Source organism: Ambystoma mexicanum, chromosome 10 (assembly GCF_040938575.1).
Source record: "Ambystoma mexicanum isolate Mex_15411 chromosome 10, UKY_AmexF1_1, whole genome shotgun sequence".
Lineage (NCBI taxonomy): Eukaryota > Metazoa > Chordata > Amphibia > Caudata > Ambystomatidae > Ambystoma > Ambystoma mexicanum.
The window spans coordinates 270,678,863-270,701,334 of record NC_090932.1 but is presented as its reverse complement, the minus strand read 5'-3'; the positions used below and the strand labels follow the sequence as shown (position 1 = coordinate 270,701,334).

General features: G+C 44.5%; 1 protein-coding gene across 2 annotated transcripts in view; it reads left to right on the top strand.

Moving 5' to 3' along the window:
- PXYLP1 (2-phosphoxylose phosphatase 1) overlaps nucleotides 1–22,472 on the top strand; it is a 696,133-nt gene that overhangs the window by 502,594 nt on the left and 171,067 nt on the right. For both annotated transcript variants that reach the window (XM_069617828.1, XM_069617829.1), the window contains one exon: nucleotides 499–660. In XM_069617828.1, the coding sequence (XP_069473929.1) occupies nucleotides 499–660 (162 nt within the window). The remainder of the gene's footprint in view (nucleotides 1–498; nucleotides 661–22,472) is intronic.

Here is a 22,472-nt window from a genome sequence, read left to right as displayed (position 1 = left end):
TCACTGATTTCTGTGCATCATATCTTGGATCATATGGAGTTTGTTGTATATCTTGTTCCGGGTAGTAGCAGCAGACACTTGATATTGACTTGTTATGTAACATTTTAAGAATGTGGGTATTTGGTGTGGTGGATGTCAGCAACTAAATTATATCTGTAACTTGTTCAGGGTACGGACTAGTAAAGGCCATCTGATCACAGGATTTTCTTGGCTTATTGGTCCACAACAGAGCTATCGTACTGTCAAGTGATACCCCACATTTGTGTAGAGCGCATGGCTTTTGTGCTTTTTTTAAGTTAGCAAGTCCCATCATTCTGTTCTTCTGGAAACATGCAGTGGAACAGGCTGGTCGTATCCCCACCAAAGATGCCTTGCCATTAATTGTTGAATAACTGTATAGATGCTCATTGTATTATTGTATGCTTACAAAATGTAAATATTCAGTGGATATCCAAATATATTTTCTCATGTTTGATTGCACTTCTGTATCCTTTGCAGTGCACCTCATCCCCGTCACCATCATTAAAGGTGACGGAGTGACTGGTAAGAACCGGAAGAGGATCATGCCGGACCCCTTGACTGAGCCCCCCGTTGTCGATCCACTGTATGAAGCCTATATGTACTGTAACACTCCCATTGGTGCAGAACACAGCATGGAAGGTAGGATGGAACATCAACTCCTTTTATCAGACACAGGCAGTCCAGTTGTACCAGTAATGCTCACTCTTATCGCATGTCCCATGGACCAGTTATTGCTATCACATGAGAAAACAGAACCTATATAGAGGAGAAGCATAGTGACTAAATTTTTGCAATACTCCAGAGTCTACAATGTCATAAGGGAAAATACATTACTGACCATATAAACGTATATAATTATGTTTAAGTATCAGTAAAGAAGGTGCAGAGCATCAGAAAATAGAGCCAATATGCTTTCAATGAAATAAACAGACTAGAATCGTCTTGTATAGTAGAATCATCCAAATAAAGCTGGCTGTGAACTGTATTTTGTAATAAATATGATTCAATATAAACCTCTAAAGTAGCATTACGATGACTTTGACATCTGTTATAGGATACTGGTTAGACTGCGTGATGGCACACTCAAGGCGATGGAGGATCCGGGTGAAGCTGGTAGATAAAACTCTGGTTCATATACTGATCAGATTAAGCAGCTACATGGTCACAATTCAGGTAGTATCCTGTCTGCCACCTTTCCCTGAACACATGGCTGCTGTTCATTAGTGCTGCTAGGCCCTTCTAGTGCAAGGCTCTGTGTTTCTTGGTATTGCCTTTCATTTTAGAATTCCCTATTTATACCTGCTGGTAAAGGTGTTGCCACAAGTAAAAGGACCTTAGCTTCAGGGTGGAGCAGGACCAGTCTGCAAACACACTCTGCAGCCTCTGGTGAAATGTGAGTAATTGGTTCAAAGATACGACTGTAATAAAAGCAGTATAAAGGAACACACTTATCAGCTGGGAGAGAAGCACTGTAAAATTGGGAGCAGGCTCTTTCATACATCTGTGAAATATTAAAATGCTTAATAAAACAAATCCATAAGTACAGGTGCACAGGTAAGTATAATCAAACTTAGTGGTAGAACGAAACGCGGTAAATGGGCCTTAAAAGCTTACTTTCGAAATGGATTGTGTCCTCCCACCTATTCCTCATCTTATGATAATTCGTTATCTCCAGCTTCGCTGCTTCGGAAAAATAATTTCTCTCGGCAGAGGGCGCTGTGCTCGAGGTTGTGGCGTCGATTGTCCCTCGACGGACTCCGTACTCTGTCGACGTCACTGATGGTATAAATAGCTCGAGCCGCGCCCGTTGCTTCAGTTGCGTTTTTCCGATTGCTTTGCTATCGAGAACGGCGCGCTCGAGATTTTCTGTGAAGAAAATGTCATCATCTTCAACTACTTCGACACCCAAGACTGGGTTCAAGAAGATTGCGTAGATTGTGGATCAAAAATGTCGATCACTGATCCTCACCGGGTTTGTCTCTGGTGTCTCGGTACCAGTCACCGGACCGACGACTGTGGTTCCTGCCAATCCATGACCGAGAAAGCTCTTCGTGAGAGGAGAGGTAAACTGTCAGTGGGGAGGGAAGCCTCTAAGAAGGCTACGTCCAAAAAACATCAGAAAGCGACTGATTCGAAGGAATCGGATTGCCATAGGCACTCCAAGAGATCTCGATCCAGGAGTAGATCGAGACACTCTTCTTCCTCGTCCAAAAAAATGAAGAGGAGACATAGATCTCCCTCATCATCATCTTCAGAGTCGACCGAAGAAATTCGATGTCTGACAAAATCGGATTCTCCCAGAAAATGGGAAGAATTTCGTAAAAAGATGATGGAGGTATTCGAGAATGCGGCCCCGACCCCCTCGAATGAACCTCGGAAAAGCCATACCCCTAAAGTCGCTCCATTGGACGACAAAGGGAAGTCCAAGACTACCATGGTAAAAACCAGTAGTGTCGAGGATACTCGAAAAACTCGAGTCGACGCCAAGTCTTTGAGGACTCTTCGAGAGTCGAGCACCTCTCCGGTGCCATATAAAAAACATAAGTCGTCGAAGGCTTCGACGATTTCATCGACGCCGTCGGCGTTGACTGTTTCGGCATAGAAACCAAAAACAACCTTGACGCCCATTTCGAAGTCATCTTCGAAGTCATCCAAGATTCCTTCGACAACTTCGAAGGATTTCTCTATTCCTTCGACGCGTATGGTAGAGGAAGAAAGAAGATTCACTCCGTTGCCCAGATCAGATTTCTTTAAGTCCATGTCCTCAATTTATGAGGAATCTGGCTCAGAGGAAGACAAAGTTACTCCTTTTGGAGTTTCATATGGCACAAAACAAGTTCCTGAGGAACTCATTGATCAAGAATCTAAAATGAGAGACCTGAGTGACACTCTACATTCTGCCAGTGGGATTGACACCTCCCCAGAATTAGTTTGCCAGACCTGATCATGCAGAGCATGCAGACGCTGGGTACAGGAGTCTTATGACCAGAGTAATTGAGTATATGGGTTAGGGCAATACTTCACCCGTTTTTGAACAGGATGACATGACGAATATAATTGCTGCAGATAGTAATTTTCCCAAGAAATATAGACCAGCTGGTACGGATCCCGAATACTTAAACAAGTATCTGACTCCAGAAAGTCTAGTCATTCAGGCAGCATCTACATCAAAGCAAACTGCATGTCCCACTATCCCTCCAGATTGAGAGGATAAAAAAGTTGATGCCTGGGCACGTAAAGTTTTCACGTCAGGCAGTATGGCCCTTAAATCGACAAATGTCACCTGTACCCTAGCCAGGTTTACCCATACCCTGTGGGACTGTACTTCGGCGGCGGCTTATCATATTCCAGAAGGCGAGGAAAGGGAAGGCTTCCTGAATATAGTCAAAGACGGGAAGGCGGCAATGGGGGAATGTCTCCAGTCTGGACTGGATACTGCTGATAGTATCAGCAGATCCATGGCTGCAAGCATTGTGCTACGCAGATTTGCGTGGTTGAGGAAGTCAGGGTTTGCACCAGACGTGCAAGCCAGACTCCTTAACATGCCCTTTGATGGCTTGAGGCTGTTTGGCAGCAAGGCTGATGAAAGCCTAGAAAAACTTCAGACCTCGAAAGCGGCAGCTAAATCGCTTAGCGCCTCCAAGCGCCAGCCTCTAAAACCCTATTCCGGCTCATCTTCCTGGAGGGGTCGTTCTTTTCGTTACTACTCCTCATTTGGTAGAAGGAAGAGGACTGGCTTCTTAAAGGGGCAAAAGAAACTTCCCTCGTGGAGCACGAGGAAGAGGTGCAAAATCAGCCTCAGGAGCGGCATCTGTACCCTCAGCCACTCCTGCAGCTGCCTCCAAATCTCTCTGAGGCCTTGTTGCACAACACACCAGTGGGAGGCAGGATCTTTCAGCATCTGAAGGAATGGCGAGGCATTACCTCAGATGCTAGGGCACTGGAAACAGTAGCCCAAGGTTAATGTCTCCCCTTCCTAAAAAGGCCTCAGAATCATCCACCGGGAGCCAACTCTGCCAAAATTCCAGATCCGCTCCTGTTGCAGAAAATGTTAACCCTGCTAGAGAAAGGTGCCATAGAACAGGTACCTGTAGCGGAAAGGAACAGGGGTTGGTACTCCCCATACTTTCTCATTCCAAAAAAGGACAGAGGACTGAGACCCATCTTGGACTTGAGAAACTTGAACAAGTTCCTCAGGAAGGACAAGTTCAAGATGGTGACTCTTTCTCAGATCCTTCAGGCTCTCCAACTCCAAGAATGGTTGGTATCATTGAATCTTCAGGATGCTTACTTTTATGTGCCAATCCATCCAAAGCACAGAAAGTACCTGAGGTTCGCGATTGCCAATTCTCATTATCAGTTTCGAGTTCTGCCATTCAGGTTGACCTTCGCCCTGAGGGTTTTCACCAAACTGTTGGCGGTTGTGGCAGCGAGTCTCAGTAGAGGGGGTATTCACATCTACCCCTACATGAACGATTGGTTGATCAGAGCAAGTTCTCCAAAACAAGCTCAGGAACATCTTTCGATCACTTGCCACTTCCTCCACAAACTGGGCTTCTCCCTCGATTTCAAGAAGTCCCATATGATACCATCCCAAAAGCTCCAGTTTATCATAGCAGTCTTGGATACTTTCTCGGGAAAAGCCTTGCCTCCCGAAGTGAGAGCTCTCCACATCAGCAGATGATAACAAAGTTCAAGAATGCCCATCGTCTACCAGCCTTCGATTTTCTCAGGTTGCTCGGCCTCATGGCATCCTGCATTTTCCTAGTACCGGAGGCCAGGTTGAGAAGGAGATCCCTTCAATGGGCACTCAGAACTCAGTGGTTCCAGTTCTCAGGGAATATGTCGGATCTTCTGCAAGTCCCGAGCGCAGTTGCTCAGGATCTTTTATGGTGGGCTTACAACAACAACATTCTCAAGGGAGAATCTTTTTGGCAACCATGGCCGGAGATACCAGTAGTGACGGACGCCTCACTCACGGGGTGGGGAGCACACACCAACGATCTGACAATCAGCAGTCGTTGGTCTCCATTGGAGTCCAAACTACATATCAACCTTTTGGAGCTGAGGGCAATCAGACTAGCGCTGAAGGCCCTCTGTACAGGGAAAGAATCTCCTGATAATGACGGACAACACGGTGGCCATGTACTACCTCAACAAAAGAAGAGTAGTAGGGCACTACCACTGTGCAGAGAAGCAATGCAGCTATGGTTCCGGGCAATACGAGAAGGAATCTCTCTATCGGCAATTCACCTAGCCGGAGAGAAGAACACGGCGGCAGACACTCTGAGCAGGCAGAGCACGGTCTCTCACGAGTGGGAGCTGGCTCAGGAAGTCCTTCTAGAGATCTTCGCCCTTTGGGGAACCCCTCAAGTGGATCTGTTCGCCACCGCGATCAACCGGAAGTGCGATCAGTACTGCTCAAGGGAATTTCCTCAAAGAGGAGCTCTGGGAGACGCATTCGTAGTGGAGTGGAAGTTTCCACTGCTGTACACGTTTCCCCCAGTCCCTGTGATTCCTCAAGTAATCAGGAGGTTGAGAAAGTTCAGAAAAACCATGATCCTAATTGCCCCGGATTGAGCCAGGAGGACGTGGTACCCGGACCTTCTAGACATGTCCATCTGCCCTCCAATACGTCTTCCACAAAGAGAGGATCTTCTCTCGCAAGAGGAAGGTCGGGTTCTCCATTCAGAGGTCAAGACATTCAACCTTCACGCATGGTTTCAGAGAGGTTGAGATACAAGGATTGGGATCTTCCGGATGACGTAATGGAAGTTTTGCTTTCGGCCAGAAGGCCAGCAACAAAACCTTTGTACCGATGTCGCTGGAACAGGTTTAGTAACTGGTGCAAAGATAAGGATGTGGACCCCTTTCAATGTGGCACTCCAGTAGTGCTCTCTTTTCTATTACATCTAGCCAATCTGGGGCTCCAGATAGGAACAATCAAAGGATACCTTGCTGCGCTGTCCATTTTCAAGCGCACCTCGGAAGAGGTTTCATATTTCAAAATACCATTAATCATTCAATTCTTAAAAGGGCTTACTAACGTATACCCTCCAGTACCCTTTCATGTCCCAACTTGGGATTTAAATTTCGTACAAACATTTTTGACTTGCATACCTTTTGAGCCTCTGCACTCCTGTCCATTGAGGCTTCTAACACTAAAACGGTTCTTCTTGTGGCCCTATCATCAGCCCGCAGGGTTAGTGAACTTCAGGCTCTCTCATGCAAACCACCATATACTGTTTTTTTTTATAAGGATAAGGTAGTCTTTAAGGTTGAACCTTCCTTTTTACCAAAGGTAGTTTCGGACTTCCATTTGTCACAAAAAATAATGCTACCAACATTTTATCCTCCTCCTCATTTGGGCAAGGAAGAGGAGAGACTGGACAGACTAGATCCCAAGAGGGCTCTTAGTTTTTACATCTCAACAATGTCTAAATTACGACACGATGACCAACTGTTTGTGGGTTATACTGGTTATAAACTGGGCTTATCAGTAACAAAACAGACCATATCCCGCTGGATCATTTTGGCCATAATTGAATGCTACAGATTGGCGGGAAAAGACCCACCAGATGGGCTTCGAGCCCATTCTACAAGGGGAATGTCTACTTCTGCGGCTCTAAAGAGGGGAGTCCCGGCAGCAGATATTTGTTCAGCTGCAACTTGGAAAACAATGCATACTTTTATCAAGCATTACTGCTTGGATATGGCCTCCTCCAATGAGGGGTTATTTGCCAAGGCAGTTCTGCATTCTGTCCATGAAAACTGTAATTGATACTCCCACCTCCAAAATTGCCACTGCTATGGGAGTCTATCATAAGATGAGGAATACGTAGGAGGACACAATCCATTCGAAGAACAAGTTACTTACCAACTGTAACGTTCTTTCGACTGGATGTTCCTCCCGCGTATTCCTCATCGACCCTCCCATCCTACCCCACAGTACAGTTTATGTTTTCTTACACTTTCCTCTCACGAAGAGTGCATCAGTTATGGGGCACGCCTCGGTGTTCCCCCTATATGTTTAATCGAAAAAAACAGAACTGAAGCAACGGGCGCGGCTCGAGTTATTTATACCATCGGTGATGTCGACAGTGTACGGAGTCCGTCGAGGGACAATCGACGCCACGACCTCGAGCACAGCGCCCTCTGCCGAGAGAAATTTTTTTTCCGAAGCAGCGAAGCTGGAGATAATGAATTATCATAAGATGAGGAATACGTGGGAGGAACATCCAGTCGAAAGAACGTTACAGTGGTAAGTAACTTTTTCTTTGCAGAAAATGCACTTTAATATTCTGTGTGCGGCAAAGGCCACTGTGGCTGGTGATTTAGTGCAGAGTCTGCAATCCCAGGCCAACGCTGAGAAGTACACAGTGGTTGTTATTTTTCGAGGTCACAGGTTCCACCAACGAATAATGAATACATGACCATTTTATAATTCAAAATCATTTACGAAATACGATTTTTTTAATGGAGCCATGAAGAACCTCAGCGTGTTTCAAATTGCCCCGTAGAGCATTTTCCCTGGGAAAAGGGTTAGTGTCCCTAATATGCAACATTTGCGTAAGAGTATGTCTGTGGTTCAAGGCTCTTGGGGTGACATGGTGGAAGGCTCTTCTCATGAGAATCAGGATGAGGGAAGCAGGACAGTTGATTACATTTCCACTGATCTTCTCAAATGTTTCAATGACTTACCTTTGTGCTCTGGGAATTGGGGGTGGATTGTGACGTCCTAGGTGGTAATTGAGGGAAGTGTGGGAAGGTTTGTGGGCCCAACTGTTGAACACAATGTATGCTTTTCTATAAGTGTTCAAAGTGCAAAATCCAATCAGCTTTGTGTGGGGATATTTTTACATGTTGCGTGATCACGAATACTAATTACTTTCATTGTATAAAAGTTCTCAATTTAGGGGCGTTTCTTTGACTGTGCCTTTTCATGCAGTTCTGTTCCGGAATCTGTTTGAATTTGCTGGCCCAGCTGCACCTGGGGCCCTGAATAAAACTGTTACTTCTTGCACTGGTGTACACTCCTTTTTGACTACTTTTGTAATATTTTGGTGAGTTTTTGGAGGCGACCCCTGACAAACAACCATGCTCTTTTTCTGGGGATGTGGAAATTAATGTTAATAATGACAGATACTTCTTGCAGATAGCAAACACAAATATAGAATCCAAGGGGAGTTATTTCTTAATAACAAAGAGCCTGAGTTTTAAGATCTGAACATGTTCTCTAGTTTTTGTGAGCGGTTATAAATGGAGTACGACAAATGTGCAATATTGGCTCCAAAGGACCTGGCACCAATTGGCTCAATGAGCCAAGACTCCTGTCACTGCGGACCTTCCAAGAAGAAGGATATCTCTAGTTGTGGGCGTGACGTGGCAGTGCACAGCTTTGCCATTGCAGTGTGTATCATCCTGGTGAAGTCACGTCATCCGTAGGTGAAGTTCAAGATTGCGTGGAAGCAGGTGAATTGGAAGAATATTCACTCCCATTTGAATCCCAACTGGCTTGCAGCTTTCATGTTGTGAATATCCTGAAGCTTTCTTTTCACTGTTTATTTCCAGTGTTTCTTCAAACCCAGTCAAAACGCGTTTCGACCCACTTGGTTTTTTTTCAAGGCTGAGCAATTAAGTAGCGAAAATTATATCAATAAGTGTTTAAGATACTGTGAGGAAAACATAGTTCACCCAGTTTGGAAGCCCAGCGGTAAAACCAGTATCAGGAATTGCCCATTTCAATATGGACATCAAATTTGTAGAATTCTCTATCACATTGTAAATTATAGTAACGGTTTTCCAAAAGAAAATGTAATTTCACTGGCACACAAAAAGATTCCATATGAGAGTTATGAATTAATTAGAAGCAAGATAACAAAAAATTAGGTCCATATAGTGCGACCAGAGAGAAGGGAGTAAAAAGAGGGAGAGAAAAGGAAAAACACATAAGTATTATCGCTTAATACTCAGTTAGGAAAAGAAAAAATGCTTAACGATGCATTTAAGATTGCTTGTACATAGTAGATGCATCTTGCCCTATCAGTAAATTTCCTTGGTAAGATGTGGTATTTGAGGGAGCCCAATTGCATCGTATCTACTGACTCTAATGGTTCAAAATACATTTCTGTTAGGAAGGGGTTTAGTTCCCCAGCAATATTAGCCTTTTACCTTAGAAATTAGTATATATTCCTCTGAAGCATGGTATGGATTTCTTGAATGTTGTGTCTGTATCATAATCGGCAATCTACAAGATCTATAGATACAAAATCACTCGACGAGTCGGCATTCGTATTCCCTAAATATATTAAAGGTACAAAGAAGTAATCCCTTACCCATTTCTATGATAGATATTTCTGATCCTTGTTAAGATTAGACTCTCTTGCTAGGGCTATCAGTCATGTGTCCCGATAATATATACTGTGATGAGAAACCCCAAGGTTTGGGCTGGTACGGGAAGGCCGGGTTAAATAACATTAGTATTATTTCAGCAAGTCAGTGGTCTAGCTTTTCTCGTATCATCCTAACTTCAGGGGACTCCAGGGCAATCCCCTCCACTCCCCCCCACTCCTACCCACGCGCAGTTTAGCCCACACCTATCACTACTACTACGGGAAGTTTGAGATTTATTTCTATTGCCCTCTAGCCACTGATTTTCATATTCCCCTGTCAAACCATATCTCAACATTGAAACCCCATCATCAAATGTGGCCCTGATGCTGAATGGTGCCTAATTGTCGAGTATGATGTTGGTGAGTCTCGATGTCTAGACCCTTGAGATTGTGCGGCGATGAAATGCTGATAGAATGTGCCACAGAGGGAATAAGATATGCGACTCTTCCCATATGGCCCTTCGATTGGGCACTGTTCCCAAAGCTAAGAATTATTAATTGGTACCGTAGCAATCCAAGGAAACTACCAGCTTAACCCAAATCTGGATTGCCTTCAGCATTCGCTGGCATTGTTTTACAAAAAGGGTGTTCTTCAGTGGTATAGGCATGGGATGCAAGTTAGTGTGGTTGTTGTATCTTCTCCACCCCATACGCCCAGCATCTCCATCCCTGTAAATGCATTTGTCATAAAGAACCGGTATGATGACTGAGATGAGGGGAAAAACAGGAGAAAAAATAACCCTTAACTGCACAAAGACACTTTTAAAGACAGGTGCAAACAAAGTACGTAGAATGAAGACAAATGTTGCTTTAAAAATGTGTTTATGAAGTGAGTTTGGATAGAAAAGATTTCAGTGATCTGTGTGGAAAATTGAACAGGATATAACTGTAACTAAATAATGAGCCTTGCCCAGGCCTTTTTTGGGCTTCTGTCCAAGCTTCCTTGCTTCAAGCTGTAGGTCCCCTATGCTCATCCCCTTTTCCGCAGCAGAGCCAGACCATCTTTGCCTCCCTACACACACATGTATTCTTTACTTTGCATATGATGCGCTTTCCACACACCCTATCTATTAGCAACTGTTAGGGGTCAGAAATGTGAGGCAGACCACTTTTTATAGTTTTCAACGTTAGCCATTTTATTAACTATGCAGGTTGGATAAATGCTTCACTATATCCCTAATCTGACCAGGATTTCCCTGCCTAAAAAAAACTAAAGGAAACTCTCTCAACAAAAGGATATCTGTACATTCAATAAAGCAATAAGGAAATGCATGGAAGTTCAATTCAACAAATATATATAACATACAATCAATTCACAAAATGACCACTGTCTCTTCTCATAACATAGGTGAATTCCCCTTCCCAAGATCTGAGCAAGGTTATGTTCCACAGTTCAAATGAAAATAAGGAAATCCGGGTTTACCACAACGTTCAAACACAGTCCTTGAGGATTTAAACTTGAAAACGAAAAAGCTAATCTGTCTCAATAATGTACCAGAAGAAATATTAGCAACCGGGCAGGGAAGCCAGCCAGTCGGGTGGCTAGGAACTTGGGCTTGAACTGCTGATGCATGCCCACGTTCCAGCCAGCCTGATGGCCGGCTCCCCCCGCCGCCATCTTGCCCTCACCCTCCTCCCTCTTTGAAAACATTTTTTTTCATTCTTCCCACCAGCCACTCACCATATTTCGGTTGCAGCAGCACCCGCAGTCGCTCCTTCATCCTGGCTCCAGCTGGCCTCCATGGAAAGTGAAGAGGGGCTCCGTACGGAGCCCCACTTCCCTTTTCCATGGCAGCCATCTTTCTAAAGGATTTTCCTTCATTCAACGAGGCGCACGCAGCATCCCATTGAATTAAGGAAAATCTTTTTTTCTTTTATTTTTTTAGCACCCTGGGTTACTGCTTTCGCATCTCGGGATGCTAATAGCCTGAAGCCCCATTCCAAGGGCTGGAATGGGGGTTAAAGGGCTGGAGCCCTCATTATCCGCCCTTGCTTCGCTCAGGCCGATATCTTGGATTCCAGCCCTTGGAACGGGGGCTTAACACCATAGTATGTTCCAGCTCCTCCTGGAGTAGGAACACATTTCACATTTGTCTTCAAGTAAATAACAACAATTGTCTTTGTCAGGATCATTTGCCACAACTTTGATTTCAGAAGAAAATTGAACTCCTCCAAAGCAGGTTTAATGAGTTGTCTTTGTTAGAACCACAGTTCAGCACTTTCATCAACTACTACCTGATTTTCAACTATGCCAGTCCTTCTACATCAGCAACTTGTTAGGAGTCTACACTCCCGCCCTTTGACTACTTTACAGAAGAGCAAAGTGTTCTTCTCCTGGTCTTTTTGGCATCACAATTTAAACCACTTTCAGAGAAACAAGGAATCGCATTGGTGCTCTTTAGGACACCTTTGCAATTATGCTCCTTTACCGCTGGATAATCTGCTCCAGATGGGCAGCCTTATGGCATCCTTCATTTTGCACAACAAATTTTAAGTTGAGGGGAAGAAATGTATGAAAACGTAGTGGGGCACCACAGTTTCAATAGCAGTTTAATTATCTTCTTTTTTAGTTGTGCAATAACTCACTTGCTTTTCACTATATTTCTGGTGCATAGGGGTATAATCTCCTGGCCCTACGAGATTCCACACGATACTGTCAAACCTACCCTGTTGTTGCCAACAGGAAACCTCTGTGCACTCTTTTGAGGACAGAACGAACCTCTTACATACAGTTGCTCATAAAATCTAGTAAATTCAATAATCCAGTTGGGTGTAATTTATATAAATAGAGTAAATTCCCAAAAATGTAGAAACTCTCATTTATATCGAAATTCATTTTATATATCAATCAGGGATTGTAAACTCACATCATCTATTGACCTAGTGATGTTACATAAATTCGTACTAAATCAAATTTCCAAAGTCGGCGCTTCAGGCCGCAGTACATTTCAATACATAAACAAATATTCCCAAATCAAATATATCAAATCACAAGTGTTAATGTTAATGTTAAAGGACATTTGTACTGCGCACTATCACCACCGGAGTGGTCCCCTGGCGCTCTGGCGGCTCTGAAAGAGGAAAGGAGGGGTGGTTAGTGGGAAGAAGCTGGAAAAGTGCAAGAAAGCAGTTATGTGCTGTTGGCGGCCTCAGCCCGGTGGGTCCGTTGGCTGTGCCTGGGGTGTTTTGCGGCCGGTAGCCGTTGTGTACTGTTGTGCGTGTCTGTGTGTTTTTGTTTTGTTGTTGCAGTGTAGTGAAGTTATTGCGGTTTGTTGTGCTGTAGGTTTGTGGTTGTGTTTGGTTTTTGAGTTTGAGAGGTGAATGCAGAGGGGGTGAAATTGTTAGTACAATTGGTTAGTGTGCAGTTATATTCCCATTAGCAGCACTCTTGATTCAAAATCAGCTCTTTACAAGTAGCCGACCCATCCATCATCGGGGCTTAATGCGTCTGTCAAGAGGTAACAACATATTTTCATCTGTGTTCCTACAATGTACAACGATACTTCGCGTTAGTATTTTTAACTAAAGTACTTTCCAAAATTTCCAATAATATTTCATAAAAAACGGACCTCCAATACTTTCAATCATCTGCTTGGGCGCTGTGATTCGTAGTGTACTCAGTGATTATACGAATAGCGAATACTCTTGACTCACTCCTGGTAATCTAGATTGGGCAATACTTAAAATCAATATGGCAATCCTGCCAAAGTCAGTAACCCCAGAACTACAGAGAATCCCCACTGGCCTGTCTCTGTGTCTCCTGAAATACTCAATGCCCTCTAAATGAAGATGCAGTGGAATAGAAGTGCATTAGACCATATAAGGTATATCTCAAGATGAGGGCTACATTGTAATACGTGAGCTTTAGTACTTAAAGATCCATGTCCCTATCATACGCGGAGTCATGTAATTCGCAGCATGATTTCTCTTCGTTATATGTCCCTGCTGACCTCTACTGTGTTACAAGTATTTAGGACAATCTGGTGAGTCCCTACGTACGAGGGCTCCATTGTAAAGCGTGTGCTCCCGCACTGCTGTAAACGCAGGGATTTCTAAGCCTGCAATATACATTGGTGTCCTCGTGCTATTATGGCTTAGCGTGTTTATTAATGTAAGTAAAAGAAAGAAACACTTTCAGTTCTGTCTCATTACACCAGCGATATTTAGACGGCCAAGGTGCCGCTCAGATGTCTGCTTGAAGATATGTGTACTCGTTGTCTTGGTAACCACGCGCAGATATGTGTACTTCGTTGTCTTGGTAACCACGCACATGGCTACAGATCAGTCATCTTACTTGGTGACTTAACCCTATAGTTTCCAGTCGACCGCTGAGCCTCTGCTGTTACTTTTTCATACTTGGAGGACATAAAATGCAAATATAATGCATACACCTGTATTAAAACCAATTGTTCCTTAATTGTATTACGTCATACGTTGGCTCAGTAGCCGCCCACATCTAAAGAACGCGCATCGCTAAGGAACACAAATCAAACTAGCCGGATGTATCCCTACAATCAAATGTTCAAATATTCGATTGGTCGCAAATACGACCTGGTGCTCCTCCCGTGTTTTTTTTTTTTTATTTGTTTGTTTATTTACTAATAATGCGCACCAGACCCTTAGGTAACTGGGTGCCACAGCATACAAGGTTACTTTAAGCTTGGTTACATACATATCAAAAGTACAAGTTCAGCAGATCGAACTCAGGGAATATACATTGTTTCACTATACAAAATATACATCATCAAATCAGGCTAGGGGTATATACATCATTGCATATACAGCGTGGACATCAAGAGTATGTACATAGGGAGGGCACACAGCGGTATAGGTATGTGTACTTAGATTGGGTACAACAAGGAGTGAAGGGTTCATAGATACTGGTCCAGTGGGTGTAAGGATAAGGATAATGGTCCACTAGGTGTAGGTTAATCTTGGCAGTCATTTCATCGTAAGCATTTGAGGATATTTCATCTGAAACTGTAATATGATTGATCTTTTCTCTGGTCAAAAGGTAGTGTATTCCAGTATGGGGCCGCTTTAACTGGGAAACTACTACCTCCTTTTTTTTTGTCTGAATTTAGGAATTTGGAGGCAGTAGGAGTAAGCCGCTCTGGTGGGGCGGGTCAAAGTTTTTTTCATTATTCTTTCCGTGAGGTATGGTAGGGCTGCATTATTGAGGCAAACGTTAGTGAGGCCATTTTGAGCAAGAGCCTATCTCTAATTTTTAGCAAGTGGTATTCTTTTCTCCTGTTCGATATATGTTCTTTAGAATGGATGTTCAGGGATGTTCTTAAGGCGTTATTTTGCAGTATTTGCAGATTGTCAGTAATGTATTTGTTAGCTCCTGAGTACAAAGCATTATAATAGTCTAATTTTGAGATTATTAGGGCATTAGCACGTATGATGCAACAGGCTTGAGTTAAGAAAGCACGGCATGCCCTAATAAGCTTACAAGTGTAGGCCATAGAAGATGCTAAGGTATTTACCTGTTTTTTCATTGTTAGGGTAGAGTCAAGGTGAAAACCTAGAGTTTTCACTTCTTTTGCAACTGTTATTATATTGCCGTCAATGTTGAATGCAGAGTAGCTGGAGTCAAGTTTTTTTAGATTGGTGACGGAAACCAAGGAGCAAGATCTATGTTTTATCATCATTTAGGCAGAGGCCATGAGTTGCCATCCATGCCTGAATGATGATGTATATCTCGTTTACCAAGGCTGTATCGTCAGAATTGCCCGAAAAGGGAATGATGATCTGGTTGTCGTCTGCATAATTTGTGTAGGTGACACCCAGTCTGTCCAATTTGTCAAATAAAGGCTTGGTCAAGATATAATACATAGTTGGCGAGACACATGAGCCCTGGGGCGCACCAAAGATTGTTTTGATGGGGTCCGCTGAAGCTGATGTGGAGAACAATCTAATGGTTCTATTGTCTAGAAATGACTGGACCCAGGCGATATTCTCTCATAAGAAGTCGGCGGCCAATGCCAGGTGACCACACAGAACTGCATGGTCCACCAAGTCAAAGGCCGCCGACAGGTCAAGGAGGAGCAACATGGCAGTATTTCCTTTATCATTAAGCTCATCAATTTGTGTTTTAAGATCAATTAGGGATGTCTCAGTGCCATGTTGTGGTCTAAAACCAGATTGGCGGGATCCTAGAAGTTGGTTTGTTTCAAGATAGTGCTGAATTTGTAAGTAGGCCACTCTATCGAAGGTGAGGTATGGTAGGGCTGCATTATTGAGAAGGAATGGTACTGTAGTGATAGGCCTGTGATTAGTGGGGATGGATGGGTCTAGGGTTTGTTTCTTGAGGAGAGGTAAAACCCAGGACTCCTTTAAGTTGGTTGGGACAGTGTTTGTGGAGAAGGAGGAGTTTATTAGTTTGGTAATGAAGGAGGCTAGGTCCCTTGCAGCATCTTTGATCAGTTGGGCAGGGCAGTTGTCACCCTTACAGTTCGAGGGTTTTATGGAAGCAATATTATTTTCAGTTTCTTGGATAGAGACTTTGGTGTGGCACCACTTGGAAAAGAACCACTCAATTAGCGCAATGTCCATGCTGGTGCAAAGCAGAGACGTCATGGGTGATCAGGTTTTAGCTAACTCAATCAGTCCGTAGTAATAACTAAACAGGGGTATACTATAGGAGTATTCTGTGCTATACCTACGCCTATTCTTGACCTACAGTTCACAAACCCCATAGTACAGATGGGCTATGAGTGTATAAGGACAACTTAACTGTTCCATAGATATATCTATTCGCTATCCGACTTAATAAAGTGAAGTCTGCTCCCAGTCTGTCAGATTGGGAGTACCAAATGCAGAGACTACCTCATCGGACGCCTCAAGTACAGAATTGGAAGCAACACCGGATGTGGAACCAGAGGCCGGACCATCGGAACCTAATTCAAGTACTACAGGAACTGTCCACTTTTTGGGGAAAAAAAACAACTCAAAGGGGACAAAAGAAGAAACCCTCTGAGAAAGACCATGAAAAAGACATAGTAGTAAATACCTCATCATATCAACTTTCAAAAGCAGAATTAGAAGTACTGCAAAAAGGACTATCCTTTGTACTGCAATATAGCAGTACCCTCCTTAAAGGAAAAATAGACTTTTTCAGACTCATGAGAAAATTCAAACTTAAAGTTTTCTATGATTCCATAGAAGAAGAATCAGAAAACATGAGTGAGAAATCACCAAGGTTCTTGGAAATGGTTCCCAAGAGTACATTCTGCCCTGTTGTACAGAACCATATCCTAACAGTCTTCGAGAAGTTATAGAAGATCTCAAAAAGATTACATATAAAAAAAAACAACACAATAGCTTCTCTAATCTGGAACATCAAATACTTAAAGAACTACTAGATAACCAGACCATTATTTTTAAACCAGCGGATGAAGATGTAGCTTTGGTTCTCCTGAACAAAAGCGATTACCTGCCAAAAGTCGAGAGACGGCTAACTGACTGTTACGCTCACCTGGCTCCCACAGAGGCATCGATCTGGACTGGACTGGACTGCTGCGGTCTCCACCAATGTGACACGTAGGGCCGAGATGACGGACTGGACTGGCCCACCTAGCTTCGTTTGCTTGGCCTGTAGGAATATTCTTCTGCAAATGGAGAAAGGGAATTAACCACCTGTGGAGTTGAGCGTAAATCCCCCCACCCCGTTGTTCTCCCCACTGATCACCTTGGATGTCCCCTCTTATAGTCTCACCTGAGGATTTGAAAAGATGAGCTCTCCATCCTGCATTGAGCGCAGGGGCGCGTAGATAACCAGTTGCTTCACTGGCTCGAAGGAATTGGTGAGTTCCAGGACAATATTGACTCCGATATTCCCTGTAAGATGCCGTTAGTATGTAGTTCCTAAGAGTTCAAATGCCTGACTTTCACTCTTGTCCGATTCCTTCCAGGTTGCAGCTTGACCCTACTGAAGAGTTCCTCATGGCAACCGGTAATATTCTGGTAAGGATTTGTATTATCCAACACAGTTCGATAAAATAATGTCCATATGTAACCTGTTGCTTTCTTCCTTATTCAGGCGCTGAGAGAAAGTATGAAGTCTCGGGGAATAATGCCTCTGGCGGTGAAATCAGGTAAGTCTTTTGTGGTGAGGAGGGTTCCCCTTGTTAGTCCCTTTTTTTCACCTTGCTGTCCTTTTGTTTCCCCTTAGGGGCCGGGGTTCGGCTATAATGCAGTGAAAGCTGCGCCGACCCGTGAAGAGGAAAAGTACTCCCGGTGGTAAAATCAGGTAAGTCTATTGGGGTATTCCTCTGTCTATTCCCTTGGCTCACCTTGCTGTTCTTGTCTTCTCCTTAGGTGCCGGAGTGCGGCGGGAACATGCAGGAGGATGGGGTGAAATGTGAAGATGCTGCGAAGGCCGGTGAGTTCAGCGCGGCGCTGCAGCAGGCGAGGCGACGCGCATATAATAACTTCTTTCTTCCAGCGCGAAGGCAAGATGGATCGGGAATTCAGGTAAGGATCAAAGGTATTGCTCTTGTTCTAACCTTTTCTCCTTCTTACTCCCTTTTTCTAGGAGCTCCAATCTCGAGGTGGGCGTGGCAGAAGACTGGATGCAGACTTGCAGGCCCGGTGAGCGTTACGCTGCTGGATGCAGAATAACGTGAAGCGTGTGCTGCTCTTCGGGCGTGGTTTAAATAGCCTCCAAAGTAGTTCCAGGTAAGTATTCCTCCCCAGCCCCACCCGAGTAAAAAATAGTCCCTAGGTAAAATAGTCCCTTCGAAGCCTCTTTTGGCTTGGAGCTCTTGCAGCATGGTCTGCATCAGGTAAGTTTTAATCTATGAGCCTGGCGCCTATGGCCCCAGGACTGACTCTCCATATGAGACTGGCGCCATGAGCGCCAGGACTGCACCCAAATAGCCCCTAGCAGGGGTTGTTGGGCTTGCTTGGGGTAACTTGATGCCTGCTTCCGGGGTTGCTGGACTTGGTCTGGGTCCCCGGGGTAGGCATTATGACACTGACCAGGAAACATATTGTGAAATATCATTTGAACCCACCGATAAAGTACATGAAATGATTAAAGAGATCCTTGACGAAGCGGAGAGTGAAGGTATCGTGACAGACCGCACTAGGAGATTTCTAGAGACAACACACCCAATTATGCCAGTCTTTTATATCTTACCACAAATCCATAAGAGACTGATTAATCCTCCTGGAAGACCAATAATAGCAATGGGGAGTGTATTGGAACCCCTGGCGAAATACCTGGAATGGGTAATCCAGCCACTTATTCAAAACAGTCCCACATATATCAAGGACTCGATGCATTTTCTATCCAAGTTTGGAGAAACAGAATGTGTTGGGAGGACATGATATCCTCTTTACTATGGCTGTAACATCACTTTACACCAACATTTATTTATTCACATTTGTTGAGCGCGCAACAGCCCAGAGGCATTGTGGCGCTGGTTACAGACATTTTGTTTCTTAGTTACAGAACATATTCTTGGTTACAGTTGCGTTGACATTTGCACAAGAGATGGAGTGGGATTAGTTGAAGAGGGTGGTTTTTAGTTTTTTTCAGAAGGCGAGGAGGCAGTTTTCAGCTCTGATGTCAGCAGGTAGTGAGTTCCATGACTTGGATGCTATATATTGGAAGCCTAACCCACCCGCTCTGGCTTTGTTTATGTGCAGGGGTGTGCAATAGGTTGGCGTAGCGCGTCCTGAATGGACGTGTGAAGGTGGATTTGGTTATGGTCTCAGATATATATGTGGGTGCTGAGTGGGTGAGGCATTTATGGGTGAGCCTGAGAATTTTGAATGTAATGCATTCTTTGACTGGGAGCCAGTGTGCTTCTTGTCTGGCATGGGTAATGTGGTCTCTTTTTGGGATGCTGAGTTCTGCTCTTAGAGCATTGTTCTGCGTGATTTGGAGTCGGTTAATGATTTTTAGCTGAAGTACCTGCTAGGAGGGCTTTACAATAGTCCAGTTTAGCACTGACGGTTGCTCTGGCTATAGATAGACAGTTGGGTTTGGAGAGGTATGGCTTTATTGCATTTATAAATTTGATGGTGTAAGCTGAGGCAGAGGAGATGGCACTGACTTGCTTTGTCATGGATAAGGTAGAATCAATGTGAACTCCTAAGGTCTTCACAGCGGTAGACACAGGGATGATGGTTTTATCTATGGTGAAGTTGGAATATGATTTCTCGAGTTTGGCTTGAGTTGTTTTTAGACCTAATATAATGATTTTGGTCTTTTCCCCATTGAGGCGAAGGCCGTTGGCTGCCATCCAAGCCTGGATGGTGGAGTAGATTAGGTTGAGAGCTTCAGCGTCTTTGTGGTACACTGTAGAGATTGGTAGGAGTACCTGGGTATCATCACCCAGGGCGTCAAGCTTGTAGAAGAGAGGCTTAGTGAACACGTTATATAGAGTGGGAGCTGTGCAAGAGCCCTGAGGGACTCCACAGTGGATGGTGGTGGGAGTTGCATTGGCAATGTCAGAGAAGACCTTCATGGCACTGCCCTCGAGGAAGGAGGTTACCCAGAGTGCTGCTTCTTTGGAGACGTTTGCTGATTGGGTGAGGTGTGAAGTGAGAATCTTGTGGTCCACCAGTTCTAACACCGCCGAGAGGTCTAGGAGTAGCAGGAGGGCTGGTTTTCCTTTATCCAGGATTTAAATCTACTAGGAAAGATTCCGTACCATGTCCTTTGCGGAAGCCGGATTGTCTAGTTCAGAGGATACAGTGGGCTTCAAGGAATTGTTGGATTTGGCAATAGGCAGCCTTGTCCAAGAACTTGAGGAGGAAAGGCACTGTGGTTATTGGGCGGTATTTATGTTGGGTGGGGTCTAGTGTGGGCTTTTTGGGAAGGGGGCGGACTCATGCCTCTTTAAGGCTGGTGGGGATGATGCCGTTCTGAATGAGGCATTGATGAAGGTTGTCAGTAGAAGAGCAAGGCTGTCGGAGCAGTCCTTGATGAGTTTAGGAGGACAAATGTCTCCTTTGCATGTCAAGGGTTTTGGTTTTTGAGGATGTTATTGACTTCAAGTTCTGAGATGTCTCTAAAGGAGAAAAGGGGCTTGTTGGGATGAGGCGTGGATTGAGTCTGAGTGACCCTAGTGTTGGTGGTAGAGCATTGTAGTGGTCCTGAGCTTTGTTTTTTTGCTTTTGCAGAAGATTAATTTTATTAAGCATGGCCGCTTGAATACTGGCACACCAGGCTTCATCTTTGGTGATCTCATTGGGGGAGTTTGGGGGAGAGGTAAGTTCCTTAAATATGGCAAAAATGTCCTTGGATTGCGAGTTAGCATTAGTGATTTGAGTGTAAAAGGTGTCGGATTTGGCCTTGGTGATGGCATCTTTGTATTGGTGAGAGATAAGGTTGAAACAGTTTTTGGTAATATCGCAAGGGTTGGTTTGCCAGTTTTTTTTAATGCCTCTCTTTTGCAGGAGAGCATAGATTGTAGTTCTTCCGTGAACCAGGAGTTTGAATGAAGAGTTTTTTTCCTTTTTTGTTTTCAAGTGGAGCTATGGCGTTGATTGCCTTGGATAGGTTCTTTTTGTAGATGTCCGCTAGGATGTTGGGGTCATCTGAGAATGGGTGGCAAGTGCTAGGATGTTAAGGAACGGGCGTAGATTGTCTGCGTTGTGTTTTTTAGAGTTTCTGGCTTGAGTTGGAGGGGCGGGTGAGGGTTTTTTGAGGCTTGATGTGATAGGCAGGTGGAATTCAATATAGTTGTGGTCGGTCCAAGGTAGCTCTAAATTAGCTGTGATGGTGGTGAGACAGTTATGGTCTGCAACTCAGTCGAGGGAGCGGTTTTTGTTGTGATTTGGGGAGGAGATTCTTTGAGTGAATCCTAAGTCACTAAGTTCTTTGGCAAGAGTGGCAGCAGCTTTGTCCTTGGGGTCGTTAAGTCCTAGGTTCAGGTCTCCAAGTAAGAAGGTTTTAGAGGATCCTTTGATGTTGTTGCTAAGTAGGTGGGTGAGGTGTCCCTGGAAGTCTGATGGGAGGCCTGAGTGGCGATAAAATGTGTGTAAATTTATGGTGCTGTTAGGGGACAGTGAGAGCTTAGCAGAGAGCAAATCAGTGTTTATTTGCCGTGGGTGGCTAATGGATCTGAGGTATAGCGTTTCTTTGAATATGAGGGCTACTCCTCCTCCTGGTCGGTTTGGTCTGTCCTGTCTGAGAATGGCATAGCCTTCTGGGAGTGCAAAGCCGATGGCAGGGCCTGATGCCTCATGGAACCATGTTTCAGTGGTGGCTAGTAGGTCAATATTGTTATTGGTTAAGAGATCATTTATTTCTAGGGCGTGAGCTGTAAGTGATCTGACGTTAAAGAGGGCACATTTGAAGTGATGAGGCGGTGCAGTTGTGATATTGGTGGTAGTGTGGATGCTGGATATGCGGGGAGTGGGTGGTGTGTAGGTGAGGCAGAGGGCTTGGATGTGAGAGTGTGTGTAACGCTCACCTGATTCCCGTAGAGGCGCCGGTCTTGACTGGGCGTATACCGTATCTTCAAAGGTGATGTGTAACACACGGCTGGCTCTTTGGGCTGGACCTCTGTGCACTGTATGACTGACTCGAAGGGTAAGATGTCTTCAGATAGAAAATATGGGATTAAGGAACTGGGTTATTGAATGTCTCTCTCTTCTTCCCTTTCTCTTCTCCTGTAGAACCCCAAAGGTTAACGCTCTCACCTTAGGTAAGTGAACGCCGTGCTCTCCATCTGCCTCGGGGCAGGGTGCTGTAACCAGTTTCTTCACTGGATAAGGGGAGCAGGCCTCTTGACTTCAGAGGACTGCTGTCCGTCGTTTACTGCACGAACGGTAAGTTTCGAGTAATTCTAATGTCTTTAAAGTCTTTAGTAATGATGTTTCTTGTTTTGCAGGGTTCCGGCGATGGCGGATGGCGGGCTGAAGTGAGTTGAAGATGGAGCCCGTGTGATGAATAGAAGCGCCTGGAAGCACGTAAGTAAGCGCTTGTTGCCTGCTTCACGATGCGCTCTAACTGTCTTTTTATTTTGCAGGTACAAGTTCGGAGCGGCTGCAGGGTGCCGGAATACCCACTGGGTTAGATGTGGAAAGGAGTAATGG